Below are 17,023 nucleotides of genomic sequence, written 5' to 3' on the forward strand. Positions count from 1 at the left end.
TTTTAAAAATAAAAGAAATAAAGTATTTTGTTATTACAGCAATCAAGTATTTATTATCTAAACAGATTTTGTGTAAGCAAATTATTTCAAGATATATGATAAGATTTATCTATTGTATTAGCTTGCGTGATTTTTGTCTATTTGATGGTATTAATTTCAATAAAACTAATTTATTTTTTTATATTTATATTTGTAATACAGTTAGGTTTTAAAAATTAAGTTTTACATCAATAAACATTTTTAGAATTTGCTTAAAATGTTCTTGTTTTATTCTAAATTTTAAGCGTTTCAAAATACTGTATGTGGATTTGAAACTAATTAAAGTTACGTTAGTTATATAACTTAATCTAAAATTTACCAACAAATGACCAAGTTTATTCTTTTATTGATTGCTAGTTTTTATTTTTTTTCAAAAGTTTGTTTTAAAATAACACTTGTACAAACTAATGCTACATAAGAAGTTTTATTTACTATTGCTTCTTAACTTAGTTTTCTTGTTAACTAATACTGAGAAAACAAAACTATTTTGATATGTAAAAAACTCAAAAATATTTCAGTTTATGACACAATACATTTAGTATTTTAAGTTTTGTGTTTCAATTTCTGAATATTTTGGTTCCAAGTTTAGGTTCAAACTTGAACCGTGCTAAACATTTTGTAGAAATTAAAAGTGCTTTTAAAAGTAAAATAAAAAATAAAAAATTTGCTTAATATAAGAAACTTTTAAACAACTTAAATATGTTTAATGCATTGAAATTAACCTTTATTTTAATTAAATTAAACTAAAGGCTTTATTACTGTTGAAATCTCAAATATATTGAGGTTTTCAATATTTATTCCGTACTATTTGTAAGTAAACCACAAATATATCTAATAAATAAAAAGCTTTTTTTTTCCTTGTGTATCACTTGAAACGAGTTTATAATTTCATTGTGTTTTTAACTGCTATATTTTATATATATTGAATTGTAAAAATTGATGATATAATAGTTTAACGTTAAAATTTTTAGAACTTGAGCTATAATTATTAAATAATTTGCAATAAAATAAAACATTTTTACTTAGTATTTCGTTAATAAATTACTGTTTTGTTAAACAATTAAAAAAAAAAGATGACTGAAAATGTTCATTTGTTTGTTTGAATTATACTTTAACGTCATATAAAATATTAAACATTGAATCAGGGGTAGGCAACGTACGGCTCCCGTCCGGATCAGGCCCACCAGCAGAAATAGCTGACCGATGTAGTATTTTAGCTTGAGAACAACTTGTGCAAGGTGAAGCAAATAATATTGAGCTTTTTATTAGAAATATTTTGAAATGTAATGTCATTTTTATTTTTATTGTTAGATGATGCTTAAAAATAACTAATTTATCGCAAATTTGATCTTAAAGTCTTTTATTGTAATTTTTACTACACAATTTTTCAAAACTACGCAATAAAACAGACCTGCAAAAGATTTAATATGATAAATTATGCCCGCCGACTATAAAAGTTGCCTTTACATTAAAGTAATATATTTTTTTAAAATTGGTTATTAATATTTAATTATTTTAGGTTTTGAAAGTATTAGTTATAAGTAGAATTTGTCATGAAACTTTAAGCCATTAACATACGTTTTTTAATGGTTATGAATATATTAAACAACTAACCGTTAATTCTCAATTTTCTTTTTAAACAAGCTTTCCGCCTGATATTATTTTGTTTAGCTTAAAAGAAATATACTTTCAGATTAAGTCTGTTTTATTAAATAAGGCCTTTTTTGTTAACAGTTGTTATTTAACCTTTTATCACTAGGTTGAATACAATTAAGGGAAAAAAAGTTACAGTTATTTCATTTTTATTTATTTATTGTGTATTAAGTTTAAATAAAGTCTAATACAAAGGTAATTTTGCGAAACGAAGTAAAATTAAAATATAGCTTTTGTATTGTTTTTCTATACTACATATAATCTAAAACTAGGTTGTTGTTTGAATTTTTTCTTATGTGTAACAAATTTAATTACAGTAAAACTGTTTCTAAAAAAAGTTTTTTAAAGATTCTGCAAACTTTAATTTGATTTTAAGTATAATTTACAGATTTTCTTTAAAAAAGTCTTTTAGATCATTTCTGTTAGAAATAAGTCTGTTAAAAACTCTTTTTATTATTTTGTTTTGAAATAAAAAACCCTAGTTTTTATACCAAAAAAGTTACCAGCTAGTTACCTCACAAAAAGTAGTATAAAATAAAGAATTAAAAAAAGATTTTAGTCAACCTTTAACTAAGCAGCAATGTTTTTAAACCGAATTCTCTAAAAACTTGAATATTACTTAAAAAACCAACAATTCTAAAAAAAAAGTAAAATTTTAGGTAAAATTGCAAGATGGTTGCTGATAGAAACCGTCGATGTAGCTACCATTGGCATGTTTGATGGCGGTTTGCTGGGGTTGATACGAGGACGCGTGCAGGCGTTCTCTATACTGGCTGCTCTGTTGGTTTTGGTTGTAAAAGTGCTGGTTGTAGTAATGGTTCGACCAGTCTTGACGGTTGTTTAGGTGCCATCTAGAAGCACAACCACCGTAGAAATCACCACACTGATGATCACAACTTGGTTGGTGGTATCCAGTGGTGAAGTTTTGCGGAAAATAACTGTTGTATCCGAGTCCCGGTTCTTCTTTTGTGTGGAGGCAGCAATGATGGTAAAATTTGTTGTTTCTGTTGTTTATAGAGGGTCCATGGTTGCTAGGAAGAGGAAAGTATTCGGAATTGATGTGTGGACTGCACCTTAGATCGTGATTGTTATTGCTGCTTAGAAAGAGTGTTTGTGGGTCGGTTGAAAACTTGTACACGTATCGTTCTCCTGAAACCTAATGATATTAAAATATGGTTGAAGTGGTAAGAAAGTAGTTTTATGTTGGTTTTGTGGTTTTTTTTTGAAAAAAAAATTGTCTTAACTTGTCATTAACGAAATAAAAAATGAACAAACATTTTGCTGTAATAGAATAAAAGCCTATTTTAAATTTTTTGTTTATTATTACGCATGTATACACACATAATCTACTTATTACTTAAAAACTTAAACTATTTAAGTTACTAGATACATGATATCTTACTTTCTGCATGATGTTTTTTTCGTAATAGTAGCGAAGTGAGCGACTCAGTTTATCATAGTTCATTGCAGGTCTGTTCTTTTGAACACCCCATCTCCTTGCCACCTGTATGTAAATTTTATCACCAAAGTATTCACGATTAAACAACTTAATAATATGTTTTCTTATTTTTATATAATGCAAATAAGTATTACGTTACTGATAAGCATAATGCTTTAAAGTTCTGAAAGTGTAACCGTAACGTAATACTTTACGAACTGACAAATTTAGAGAAGGCTTTGAGATTGTAATAAGAGAGTTTTATAAAAAATAACTACAAAAACTGTTTTATAAAAACAAATAATCAAGAGAAAGTCTACTTAGATTCATAAAGTTTTAGAAGTTGAAATAAAAGCTTTCAGACAAGTAAAGTTAACTAAAAACTAATAAGAGCAAATTTAGTTCTAATGTTCAAAAAAAACAATAGTAAAAAAATATTGATTTAATGATTTAGGTGCTATTAAAGGTTAGTTTTATGATAATTATCTAAGTTTAAAAAAAGTTTTAAAACTGCAAGTAAGCTTTCAACGGACTGCTAAAATTACTTTGAATATTTAAAAAGAAGTTTAAACTACAGCCGATCGTTTTTAACATTAGCAAATTCAATTAAAGTATAAACTATTATATACTCTACTTTCAAGAAGTTTAAAAATACATTTATGTATATTTATAAGACAGACTCGTTTTGTCTCTTTAACCGGTTAAAAGTAGAAGAATTAAGGCTACAACTTTTTTAATTTATCAAATGCTACTAACTTCTTCCGGTTCAATTAGCTTAAATTCAAAATTTCTACCAGTCCAAACAATCACGTCACAATTCTCGGGATCCTCTAACAATGTAAAAAGAAATTGCCACAACTGAAGATTACCCCTTCGCCCTAAACTTCCATTGTTGTTCCTAAAATATTTTCAGTTAAAAAATTAGTATTGATTTTTGCTTGATTTTCAATTAAAATTTTTAACAAAAAAACTAGTACACTTAATTAAACAATTAAAACCTATTGGGTGCAAGTTAAAACTTTCTACAAATAAAAAGCAACAAAAAAATTACACAAACAAGGTTAAACTTGTAATTAAGTTCATGTAAAGCGATAAAAAAGTTAATAGAATCGAGATTTGTAAACGTTTTGTGCGACAAACTGTATAACGTATTTTATTATATTATTATATTTATTATTATATTAAACAAAAAAGTAATAATTGTTTACTCATGATTTTCACATTTTAGATTTTTAAATATGTTACGTAAATTCCTTATTTTAGTTTAGTTCTAACTTTTGTCTATATATACAATTGTACAGTTACTTTAGATAAAAAAAATAGTTGGTAAAAACTATTAGGTGTTAGATCATAATGTTAAATTTTAAACATGGTAAATTTAAGTTCAATGATGTAAATACATACCGCAGCAATCGCTTATTAAAGGTTTTACTTCGATTTTTAGTTTTTAACAACAGACTTTTTTGACATATTTCAAAAAATTTGATAAAATCTTAAAAAGCTTCATCTGTTTAAAATGTAAATGTTTTATAAAATCATTAAAAGAATATTATGGTTATGTAGTGTTAAACAAAGTTAATATTTTAAAACATCAATAGTATTTTTGCTGTTATGATACTTGTTAGCACCATTTAGCTCAAAAAAAGTTGTTTTACTTCATGTTATAATATTTAGTATTGTATCAAAAAATAACTTGCTATCGGTAGATTGCTCTGGAGTAAAAGGAGGAGTTTCGACGGTTTCATTTTCTCTCGAAGACTGTGATCGTTGGTTTTTTTGGGACTTCACTTTACTCCCCGCAACTTCGCTAATATGGGTTTTTTGCTTTATTGTTTCTTTTTTTGGCTAGAAATTATATCATTTATAAGTTTAAACAGTAAAAGTGTTAAATTTTATATAAATAGTAGCGCTTTAGACAAGTATATTTATAGAAAATTGATCTGATTCTATCAAAATTAAATATCAGAAGAAAAAAAAGCAAGTTTGATCTATAAAAACTACTTAACTTAAACTAAACTATTCCTTTTAGTTTTCAAAAACCAAATAGTATAAGAAAAACTTGAAAAGTAGCAAAATTTAAATAAAATCCAACCTTTATGCTTTTTGCTTCAAGGCGTCTTCCGTAGTTTCCTATAAAAAAAAGGTATAAATATACGAATAGACATTGTTTACAATTTTTTTTAAATAAACTTACCAAACAGCTGTGGCTCCACTTTTATTTTCTTACTTCCGACTTTTGAAGACTGCTTCTGTATAAATGTTTTTTTTTGTTTCAAATTGTTATCTTTGTCTGTTTAATTAAAGCCTGCTTGACTTCCTAAACTTTTACGCTAATTGGATTAACTTTAGCCATCGAAGAAAAAATCGCGCCAGCAGTGAATAAAAAAACTATATAGCTCTGACGCTGCACCTTTCGTCTGTGTTTTTACATCATAAGACCCTACTCATTTAAACGTAGCAGAGTTGAAATATCTTATCACGTAGATGCCCCCTAGACTTTACAAACGTATGAAGCGCAAGGCGCGGCACATCCTACTGTGATATTAGAGAGGTCAAGGGTCAAGCTTTTTTCCAAATTCTTATTAATCGTGATTTTTACATTTATAGAGATTTTTTTTAAGAGTTTAAATATAACTGTTAAATTTTGAATTTAAAAGCCTTATCAGTTCTTTCTTGTAGTTATTTTTCTAACTAGATTAGAATAATAACTTTTTTCTCAAACAATATTTTTTACTCGAACAATAAGAAAAAGATTAAATTTTTAAACTCAATAAGTTCTAATAATTTCTGTGCAACCAAACAAAAGTAACAAAAAAACCTTTAGCGAACGGTGTTCATCTTGTAAAGCAAGTGTCCTCTTAGGTGATTTGCTTACGGGAAGTTTGTTTGCGGCACTAAGCTGCAAATTGCTGTGCTTTCTAGGCAATTTTTCCGTATATTGTAACCTTTTATTTTGTTGTTGGTCGTTCGAAAAATACTGGGTTCGAAACTTGAAGGCGTCGTGCTTGTAAACAAAACTCGTATCGCTGATTATTGTTTAGTTTTATTTTAAATGCAAGTTTAGTAACAAATTTAAAGCAACTTTAATACAGTGCAAATTTTACCTCTTCTTATGGAAGATCAAGTAATACATTTCTAATACTAGAGATTAACTTATTTTTCTAAATAAAACCTTTCTTTTAGACAAATCAAAGTCATGTTACTGTCATATTTAGTGTTTGAAAGAAAAATCAATTTGTACTAAAATATATAACTAACTTTACAGGAGTCGTACAATACTGCTTTGTTGATTTAATAATTTGTTCTGGAGATGTCTGAGTATTCATGCAATTCACTGCTACTGTTCGATAAATTAATATTTTTTGTCAAAAAGTATGTAAATACGCTCTCGTAGATATTCAAAGAATTACATAAACATAGCTATAATTCACTAATATTAAGTTTAAAACTGTAAAAAGTTATAGTTTTCAAAATTGAAAGTTTAAATTTCTAAACAATTTCACGGGAAAGCTGCTATTTTTAAACTTCTTGGTTATAAAAAGTAAAATAGTTTAGAAGAAACATTACCTTAAAAATCACTTATTAAATTTTTTATACGTTATTTTACTTACTTGTGTTGTTTGAATCTTTAAAGTTTACTTCATTTCTAATTTTTGGAGGTCTTCTAAACTCTTTTTGCTGAATAACGTTTTTTGTTTGTTCGTCAAAATCTAAACTCGACTTTTGTTTTGTAAAGCTGTTATTATTGTGCACATTTCCTGAAACTTGGTTGGGCAAGGAACTAGGCATGAGCCTACTATTGCCGTAATTGAAACTTTGGTTAGCCTTATTTGTTACGACTTCTGGATCGAGGTAGAAATTGTCAAAAAAGTTGTTCCTTGACATGGAACTAAATTCTTGGGAAACTCCAGGTTTTTGAATGTTTTGATTCAATGGATCGATTAAATACCTTGAGTCGTTTTGTTCATTGGTAGTGAGAGTAGGACTGAAAGTATTCCCATTGTGAATAGGCATGTTATCTAAGTAAGACGCGTCCATCAACGAGTTGGGAGTGTTAATTGAGGGGCTGCTACTATAGTTGAAAAAGACATCGTTACGGAAATCCTGATTTGAACTTGTCTGGAGGTCAACATAGTTTTCCACTTCCAAATCTGTTAAAAAAAATATTTAAATCATCACTTTTCAAAAGTGTTACATTCGATTTCTAAAAAGCTTATTTAGTTTTAAAGTAATTCTAAAAGTAAACTAGCAAATAGTTTTTTTTTGCTGCAATAACTACCTTAAATGTTTAAAGTTTTTATGCAAAGCTAAATCTGGGGTCGGGTGGCATTTGGTGGTCGCGGCCCAAACTTGAAAAATAAAAGTTATCGCGGGATGCAATTGTAGGTTCGTTAAAAATCCAGGAGTATCAAGTGTAGGTTTCAAATCCGCCGTCAATTATACTCATGAGCTTTTAGTTTTTTTATCTTCACTACAAACACCAAAATACCTAGTGTAAGTTTCAGATTTACACGCTCGCGGGCTGCAGTTTGCCTTAACTGAACTAAATATCAACTTATTATCAACAATAACAAATCTTATTCAACTATTAGTTTATTGAAAAAACACTTTTGGATGGGAACCTTTTAGTTAATGCAAACAGGTGCCATAACCTCAACTATTAAGAAAACGTACTTAAATATACCATGATTTAGTTTTTCTACCTTTTATATTTACATGCATGTTTTATATACGTTTTATATAGATTATATCGATATTCTATAACCAAAAGGTTTTTTGTGTACCAGGTCCTAGGACCAAATATTCTGAGCGTTTGTTTATATTGTATCCTATAAATAGCCTAACAGTTTCTGTGTAAAAATGTTAACTTTTAATTGATCTATATATATGTAACAGTTTCAATTCTTGTTAAAAAACCTTCGGTAGAAAATATTGCAACCAAATATAAAAAACCATAGCGCGACTTAACCAGGATTACTTAATAACTGGATTACTAGAAGGTATATCTAAAACTGATCTTTTGACATGTAGAGAATAAATTAAACGCTAACTTAATTAGATTAAAGTCTAAAACCCTGCTAGAGCAAATGATACCTAAACGTGTTAAAGTATAACTGCTCAAATTTCTTGATAATAGCCATATTTAAGGCAGTAAAAAAGCTGACATTTTTTTTCTACTAAGCATTTTTAAGATTAAACCAATATACTAAGTTACATAAGTGGTTTTAAATCAAATATATGATTGTTAAAAGGTATTGAATACTCGAAACATATATTTTTTATTGCAAAATATTATGAAACTTTAACACCAATAAAAGAAGTCGATTTAGTGGTTTAATAATAATTTCATTAGATCCTTGTTACATGTTTGTGTAACATTTGTCAAAATTTAGTTTAGATAGTAGAAACCCGATCTCACATTTTATAAATAAAGAAATTAATTGATACGTTTTTTTAGATGAAATTTTGTTTAAATTATAAGTTTCAAACCTTCCAGCAATTTTAGGTAAATATGTGATACGTTAAAAATATTTAATTAATTAAATCTTTAAAATTTCAAACTGATGAATAAGAAAAAAACAAATACTATCATAATACTTTTTATAAGTGTTTTACTAAGTTTGTTCTTTTTTACCATAGAACTTTAAAACAATTTTTAGATACCATAAACATGATCGAATCCACGAGATAAATAACGAAAGTTTTAAATAAATCAAAAGTAACTTTGTTTTATAATGGGCAGGTGCTGTCGTCAACTATAAATTACAGCGCGTGCCGCGATCTACAAAAACCAATCGAGCAGAAAGCGGAAGTAAGAACAATGAAGTATTTGTTTTTCTTCATCCCCTCTCTTTCTATTCTCTTTTTGTTTCCGGTTTATCTTTATACTGATATATTGAAAACTATTATACTTACTAGCCGGTATGCATAAATAAAGCATTTAACTGTATAAAAAATGTATAACTACTAAAATAAGTTTTTTTTTTAGGTTTAATAATAGTATTATATATTTTATTTTTATTCAATGTCGCATAAACCTTTTATAAGTTCACGACTACAACAACTTGTGTTAAACTCTTATTCTTGCGTAAAAATGTCACTTAACAGTTTTACAAAGATGTGACACATATTTCTACATAAGCTTAGTTGCTCATAGCTTTTATTTATTTTTTATCAAACACAGAACTAGACTTTTTATTTACTCATTAAAAAACACATATTTTTCTATAAAAACTAATTTTAACTATTTCTAAAGAAAAAAAAATTAGTAGATCAAAACTTTTTAGTACTATTTTAGACATCATAAGAAAAAACTCAAAGTTAAACGATGATGATAAAGATATAACAATGATGGTTGTGTGCCGTTGTTTTTTTGACTCGTTTTTTTTTATTAATTAATTATTGTTACAATTTTCCTTTAACAGCGAGCTAAATTTCAAAAGATAAAACTAGTTTTTATGTATCTGCAGCATATTTCATAACAACTATGAAATCAGCTTTTACTGCTAATTTACAGAGTCAAAAAGGTTCAGTATAAAAAGTATTTTTGTTAGCATTGGGCGAAATAGGATTTTTAAATTATAAAACAAGCTTAGTACGTGCTCACTCATGCGCGACGGTATTAAACGCTTCCGTTCCAAGACAAATTACTAATTAAGTAATTTCGTACCAATTACCTATTTCAACGATGAAATGCTCGATTTCTACCATTTTGTGTTATACTTAAACTTATTTTTTCAGTTGTAAGTAATAGCTGTATTTTTTAAGCCTCTTGCACCTTGTTTAGTGAGCTTGTACAAAAACTTATTTAAAACAACTTTAATAACGATCAACACGTATTTTTGAAAAAAGTAATTGTATTTTAAATTTCAACACCTATACATTTTTACAGTTATATTACATTCAAACAGCTACTAAAATGTAATACTTTTATTTCGAAAATATTCTATTTTGTTAATGTTAATTAAGTGGTATTTTACTTTTTTTAACTTTATGCACATATAATAACTAAAAAGTAAAGTCCTTTTAAAGTTTAACATATTAAAGAACGTTGTTGTAACGAAATTATCAAAAATTATAATAAACGTTTTAAAAATTGTTTTGAATTATCAAAAAATAATACATTGCAAATCTTTAAGTGTTATGGTCATCAAATATTATGTTACATTATATTAATACATTTCTAACTGAATATAAAAGAATAACTATTATTGCAATTACTACAACATGTTTTACACTTTTTTTTGTTACTAGATAAACATGTCGTTTGTATGTTGTTTATTGTTAAAACAAGTAGATAATAAGTACCTAAGCACATTAAGAGTTTTAAACTTTTTTAATTACGACTACTTTTAAAGTTAAGTATAAGATTACTTAAAAATAGAAATAATAAGTTAATTAGCCTTAAAGAATATTAAAAAAACTAACAATTATTGAGTTCTGGAACGCAATGATCATTGTTTTGCATTAAACCTTCAAAAATAGTTTAAGTTATTTTTCTAGTTTTTAGCGTAGTTGATTAAGCATTCTTTAAACAATAATTTTAAGAGCAGAAAAAAAAAACTAGGATTATTTTTTATAATTTGAGTATAATAACTTATATAGTATTGTGTATATTTATGTTTTTAGACATAAAACTGTACAGTAAAGTTTAAAAAAAGAGTGTGTTCGTATAACAAATTAAAAAAACAACGAAGGGATAATCCCAAAGTTTTTATAGCAATAAGCGATAAGCTTCTAATCTTTGTTTGTTTTTATTTGGTTGTTTTAGTACTGCGTGTCTAAATACTCTCGACTATTAACAGTTATTATTTTAGACCTTGTTTTGTGATCTTTATACATTGACTATTATAACATGATTTTAAATGGTTACATGTTGATTTGAAAAATATTTATAATAAATAGTACTTGTTATTAAACGACAGTTATTGTAGTAACCGCCATTTAAAGATTGAAGTTTAAAATCTAGAATTTGTATATTAGTTATTCATTTAGAAGTACAAAAAGTTGTATCCTCGAATTGAAATAAAACTTTCTTTTTTTTTTAATGGTTGAAAAAAAAAAACACCTGCAAGTACAAAGATTCTAAACAAGTACTAAGGTTGGTATAAAAGTTCTTTCTTAGACAAAATTTTAGAGTTTTTACATTAATATTATTTTTAGGTTTTAAGCTTTAAATGCCGAAACAAAAATACTTAAAACAACTAAAGCTTTTATCAGATTAATTTTATACCGAAAATGATGGTTTGAAAACATAGTCAAAACTATATATACATATCCTTTAAGTTTTTGATAGATACATTTCAAATGAACTACAATGTAACAATTATATTCTATTCAACAGCTTACGTAAAATATGAAATATATACAACGTTTTTTAAGTCTTGTTACTAAAAAATTTATAAAAAAACTTTTCATTTTTGAAAACACTAGATTTGGATAAAAGTTTAATTCTGACTTAATTATAAACTACGAAGCTTGGTTAAATCTAATTTTATGTTATACTCAAGATGATGTGGCGTAATTACTACTGCTAACAACTTTTATTTTATTACTACTAAAAATATTAATATCTGTAAATATTTGATTTCTCTGGTTGTAGAACAAAATATGTTACCAAAGTTAACGTTATGTCCTTTAAAAGAATTTAAATATATTCAATTATTTTGCTTAATTTAAAAAAATAATGTTAAAAATATTATTTATAAAGCTTTCACGTGTATGTTTTACTACTTTTTACAATAAACAAATTCTTAAAGAAAATAAAATATTGTTAAGCTTTTTCAACACTTTTTAGAACTTTGTAAATTATTTAGTTTTAATCGTAGTAAATTATCGTTATGCTTGTTACGTTATCTATGTCACTAACCTTTATTAAAGTTAAGATCTTGGAAGTTTAGCTCTGCTGATAAATCATTTGTTCTCATAGTACTCATTGACTATTTTTAAAGCTATTTGTAATTAAATATATAAGCATCTGTCTTCAAATATATATTTTTTTAAACTAGAGTATTTCCACTTAATGTAGATATGAAGTTATAAAAATAAGTATTGGTTTGTTATAAGTCTTAAACTACAAATAATGCTTGATACTGAAGTAATATCTAAACAAGAAAAAAAAAATTGAGCTAAACTTGCGGATACAATTTATAAAATGATTTTACAAAACTAACAAATTAATAATGACTAATTACATTTATTTTACTAATATTATTATATTATATATTATACATATAAAAAATTAAAACAAAATTATCAGGCCCTATCATGCCTTTTTTTTATTGTTTATGTAAAAAGCAAAACATTAAAAAGCAAACAGTGTTATCATATTGTTTTTATGAAAATTTTTTAAACCCACAGAAAATATCAAATTATATTTTTGTAGCTAAATATATTATAAACCATAATAAAGTCTGTAGGAGATGAGTAGTTATAATTAATTTTCATAACTAAAAATATTGCTCACACATGAAAAAATCTGAGGAAGGTAAAATTCAAGAACGACATCCTTACATTTAACAATAACCGTGTCAAGTTGTTGTAAACAATACCAACACCTCTCGATTAAGAGCTCAAATACTGTAACTTCCGTAAGTTTTCTTTGTTTGGCAGCATTTTAAGTTAATCAATTGGCACTTTGCTCATTTATTTATCTTTAAGTCGTGAAAACAAAATTCTGCACTAAGATAAAAACTATACATCAAATACTTAATTGTTTTGGATTTACTTTTGTTATATTATTCTTGTTCTACAGCGGTAACTAAAAGTTTTTTAAGTACTAGCACTCTAAACTATTATGTAATCCTTAAAAAAGACTAACTCTGCATAATTAAGTCGAAAATCTCAAAATAATTAAGAAACGTTTACATTAGTAAGTTATGAGTCCTAAGTACTCGTCTAAAAGTTTGTTAATCCTATTTTGTAAACTTACACAGCTTGTCTGCATACAAATAGCTTATCATTGGTGTTAATTACATCTTAAATTTGCGTCAATATCATTTGAGCCACGGCCATTTTTATTAAGGCATAAGCTGTAACTACTTACATAAGAGAGGTAATATTAAAAAGTTAAAAAAGAAGTAGGGATAAGTAATATTATAACTAAAAATTTATTTTTTGTCGTTTTTAATCGGAAACACTCAAGCGTTTCGGAAGTTGAGGTTAAAATCGATAACAGCGCAAAAGCAGTTTTGTCACAACTAAGTATAGAGAAATGATAATGAAACTAAAATTTAAACAAAAACAATTACATTTATTATTATGATGATGTATAAATACAACTGAAAGAACTACAATTTAACTAAACTACACTTATCTTTTCAACAAACTTTTAAAAATTACTTGTGTTAAGTCATCAAAAAAATAGCAAAATTTTTGACAAACAAATAGTTTTATAGAATTATTAGTTATGTTTGGTAATTTTTTTAACCATGTACAGATAAGAAAGATAGACAAATTTTCAGATTTTTAATTCTAACTTACAGAAATGAGGCAAACGTACTTATTTTGTTTATATATAAACTCTTAAAAATTCTTTTATTTTACATTTAATTCTATTAATTATAAATATTATCTTAAAACAGAACAAAGTTTATCGAAAATTTAAGAAAGCTTGTTATATTACTGGACTATAAATTTTTTTGTAATTATACTTTATAACTACTATTTAAAACGAACGTATTCATATAACTTTTATAATAATTTAGGTAATTTTACTTTTCTACATTATCTTCTTCTTTTTTAAGGTTAAAATGTCATCTATAAATAGTTCACAACGTAAATTTAAGCTTTAAACTATTTAATTTTTTTTATATTTCAGTTTGTACACAACTACCAAATGTTATAAGTTCATTATTTGTTAGTAATCAAGTTTTTTAAATGTTATAGAGCATAAAAACTTAATAAAAATTAACTTAAAGTGAACTAACACATTTTAATATTTTCAAATCTTTGTTATCTAACTTTTATTTTATTGATGTTGAAAGAACTGCCAGTATCTATGAAAATAAACGGTCTTTAGTAGTATAAAATTTTAATGCACAATTGTTTTTAGTCTAGCTTTATTATCATTAAAATATATAATAATGAACAATCATTAAAGTTTAACTAATCGTTTAAATTTAGAGTTAAGGTAAATAACTTAAGTTTGTATCACAAGATATACTTAAATACAAAAAAGTTTATCCCAACTAATTTTTTAAAACATTTCAAAAAGTTATTTTGAAAGCAATTCCTAACCACTTAGCACTACTTTTTCAATTTTAATTAAAATTTACCACCACATTAGAACTATAACAAAAAAGGTAGTTAAAGTAGAGTTTGTATCTCTATATTTTTTATCTTTTAGTTTTGAATCTAAGCTGAAAGCTTTTAAGTATCTTTTGATAAAAGTTATAATTCAACCTAGAACTATTTTTATTCTCATAACACTGATAAATTTAAAAAAAAATCTATTTAGTTAAATAGTTAAAACTATAAAACTCTTTTTCGGTTTAGGTAACAATGGTTTTAATTATTTGTAAATATTTTTAACTATCAAACTTTTCAATTTGCAACATCAATATTAAAAAGGATAAAAATAAACAAGCCGTAGCAGCTGCGTAACAACAAGAGTAATTAAGTCAATTCTCTGCGGACTTTGCAATTATTAAAAGTTTCCTGCTTTCGTGTTACAATCACAAACTTTCAGGCTTTAGTTTGTGCATTTTTTAAACAACTTTCTTATTGTTATGTAAATTTACTATTAAAATTTTTTAACATTTGCAATGTATCAAATAAACAACTTTTTTTTAAACTTAAGCTATGACAAATAAGAGTGTTTTCAAAGAATATCCTTATTAAAATAGAATCTTTACATTACTGATTTGAATAACAATAGATATTTTGTAAACTAAATGTTTTGTTACGAAACACTGCTTCCAAACATATTTCTAAAAAAAATATTTTTGTGAATATCTTAATTTTTTCCTGATCAACTATTGTAATTTTAATATTTAATAGCTACTTAAACACAATGTCAAAAAACATTGAAATTAGCTTAAAAGTAATTTAATAAAGTTTTAAGCTTAAAAAATTAAAAAGTATTATAGTTTATTCAATCATAAAAACAATTTTTATTATTAATTTAGTTTCAACTTTTTTAAATACATTATGTCATAAAAAATATATTTAAAAACGTTTTTTTCTACTACTTTTACCACTATTTTTCAATAAGTACACTTGTTCGTTATTGTTTTCATTCTGCTTAATTTTAACTTGGTCAAAACGTACTAAAACTAAATCATAACCACCTAATCTTTTCAAGAACTACATTCGAAGATCACCGAAACTTTTTTATGAATGAATGCTGTTTGCTTTTTTCACCACTTAGAGCGCTGTAGATTTCGGTCTATGAAAACTCTCTCATATTCTTTCTGTTTGCTGTCTTACCAAATGAGCTTTCGTTTTTTTTTGTTGCTGTTGAATTTCCGTCTTTTATTACAAGCCGTAAATCTGACGGCTGTTCCATTCATAAAAAAAATTGTAAGTCAGCGCGAAATTGACACGTGTTTTCTTGAACTTTAAATCGTAAATACATTTGTAATTGTTTATTTTCTACTATTTAAACTATTTGTGTTTTAATGCTTTTGTCATATTAAAAATTGGTAGAATATGTACCTTGTTTTTAGTAAACTTTTACAGTTTTTATTTTCTAACTTTTAAACTAATTTTTCTTAAATACATATATTTATTTATGCTCGATACCGTTTTTAACCGTTGTTACTAACCCATTATATTTTCATTTTACTCTAGTCTTTATGAAAGCGAATTGACAGTAATTTAAAGTCTGATACTAGATAATTTGTGTGAACTTTTAACTTTAGAGCGATCTACTTCTAGCTAAAAAATTGTTAGGTTGAACATAATTTAACCTTTTATATTGTATTTTGTCACGCGTAATTATATTTTGAAATATAAGATAAATGTTTTTTGTAATTTGAATTTTTCAATAAATTTTGTTTGAAGCTTAAGCACTTTTTTACATTTTAAAAGTTTAAATTCAACACTTGCGTTTTTTTGATTAACAATATTTTATCACACCTTAATTATTTCTTTTGGCCATGTTTAAAAACAATTTAGCCACAACGGCATTTTTATCTACGAAAGTCTGCATAAACGGCAATTAAATTTATTTCAATCATCTGCAAAACTTGCGTTCTAGTATCTCAATCATTAGCGTTTGCAAAGCACACGTTTTCAATATGAATGAAACCGTTGTGCTGGTATTTATGATGTCATAATCCCTTGTAATCTTCTTACAACTTCCTATATTGCGGTCGCCGATCTGGAAATACTCGCACATCGTCGATTGTTCGAAAAAATGCAAATTTTACACAAATCTTTAGCTGTAGCTTTTTATAAAAATTTCGGTTTTATTAGGTAATGGTAAAAAATAAAATTAGTTTTATAATTTTTTTTACCCTCTAAAGATTTAAAACCAACTGTTTTTTTTTAATAATAATATATCTATTAAACTTAATAATTCTTTATTAATTATTGATAAACAAGTAAAGAACTCAGATAAGTTATTTTATTTGAATAAGATTTTTTATTTAAGCACTGACAAGGTCTTTGACCAAAACTTAGCTTGCACAATAAAATCTTGAAAGAATAAACATATTGTTACTCCTCTAGTAGTTGAGATCTGTTTATATATTTTAAAAAAATCAGAACATATAATAAGTTAGTTACTATTAACTTTCATGTTAGTTAATACTTTAAGTATATATAGTATCAATTCACAAAAACAAAGATGCAAAAATCAAAGCTTTTAGATATACTTTCACACTTTATTTATAAAGTGTTACTGTAGAACAACAATACATTTTACAAACTATTTATTAGACATAATAT

General features: G+C 25.7%; 1 protein-coding gene across 3 annotated transcripts; it reads right to left on the minus strand.

The window, feature by feature from the left end:
* Positions 1 to 2,018: 2,018 nt before the first annotated feature.
* Positions 2,019 to 12,114, minus strand: LOC145834336 (uncharacterized). Of its 3 annotated transcripts, none has more exons than XM_082941742.1 (11): positions 12,000 to 12,114; positions 10,559 to 10,603; positions 6,742 to 7,281; positions 6,389 to 6,467; positions 5,949 to 6,156; positions 5,325 to 5,379; positions 5,223 to 5,260; positions 4,824 to 4,975; positions 3,887 to 4,028; positions 3,095 to 3,196; positions 2,019 to 2,848 (listed from the first exon to the last, which is right to left on the minus strand). In XM_082941742.1, the coding sequence occupies exons 1-11, from the start codon at positions 12,064 to 12,066 to the stop codon at positions 2,348 to 2,350; spliced, it is 1,929 nt and encodes a 642-aa protein (XP_082797868.1). In that variant the 5' UTR covers positions 12,067 to 12,114; the 3' UTR covers positions 2,019 to 2,347. The 3 variants fall into 3 exon arrangements, with proteins under 3 accessions (XP_082797868.1, XP_082797869.1, XP_082797867.1); XM_082941741.1 differs by having other exon boundaries at positions 2,022 to 2,848; positions 6,389 to 6,470; XM_082941743.1 differs by lacking the exon at positions 10,559 to 10,603 and having other exon boundaries at positions 2,021 to 2,848; positions 6,389 to 6,470; positions 12,000 to 12,110.
* Between the last annotated feature and the right edge of the window lie 4,909 nt (positions 12,115 to 17,023).

This window comes from Thalia democratica, chromosome 4, assembly GCF_965202585.1.
Source record: "Thalia democratica chromosome 4, ktThaDemo2.hap1.1, whole genome shotgun sequence".
Classification (NCBI taxonomy): Eukaryota; Metazoa; Chordata; class Thaliacea; order Salpida; family Salpidae; genus Thalia; species Thalia democratica.

Bases quoted from the DNA above. Each gene is read 5' to 3' on its own strand.
- LOC145834336 (XM_082941741.1), bottom strand. From the start codon at position 12,066: ATGAGTACTATGAGAACAAATGATTTATCAGCAGAGCTAAACTTCCAA. The intron at 10,604-11,999 runs GTTAGTGACATA...CTATTTTTGAAG, and splicing joins AGATCTTAACTTTAATAAAG to GTTTAATGCAAAACAATGAT. The intron at 4,976-5,222 runs GTTGGATTTTAT...TATAATTTCTAG, and splicing joins TTGAAGCAAAAAGCATAAAG to CCAAAAAAAGAAACAATAAA.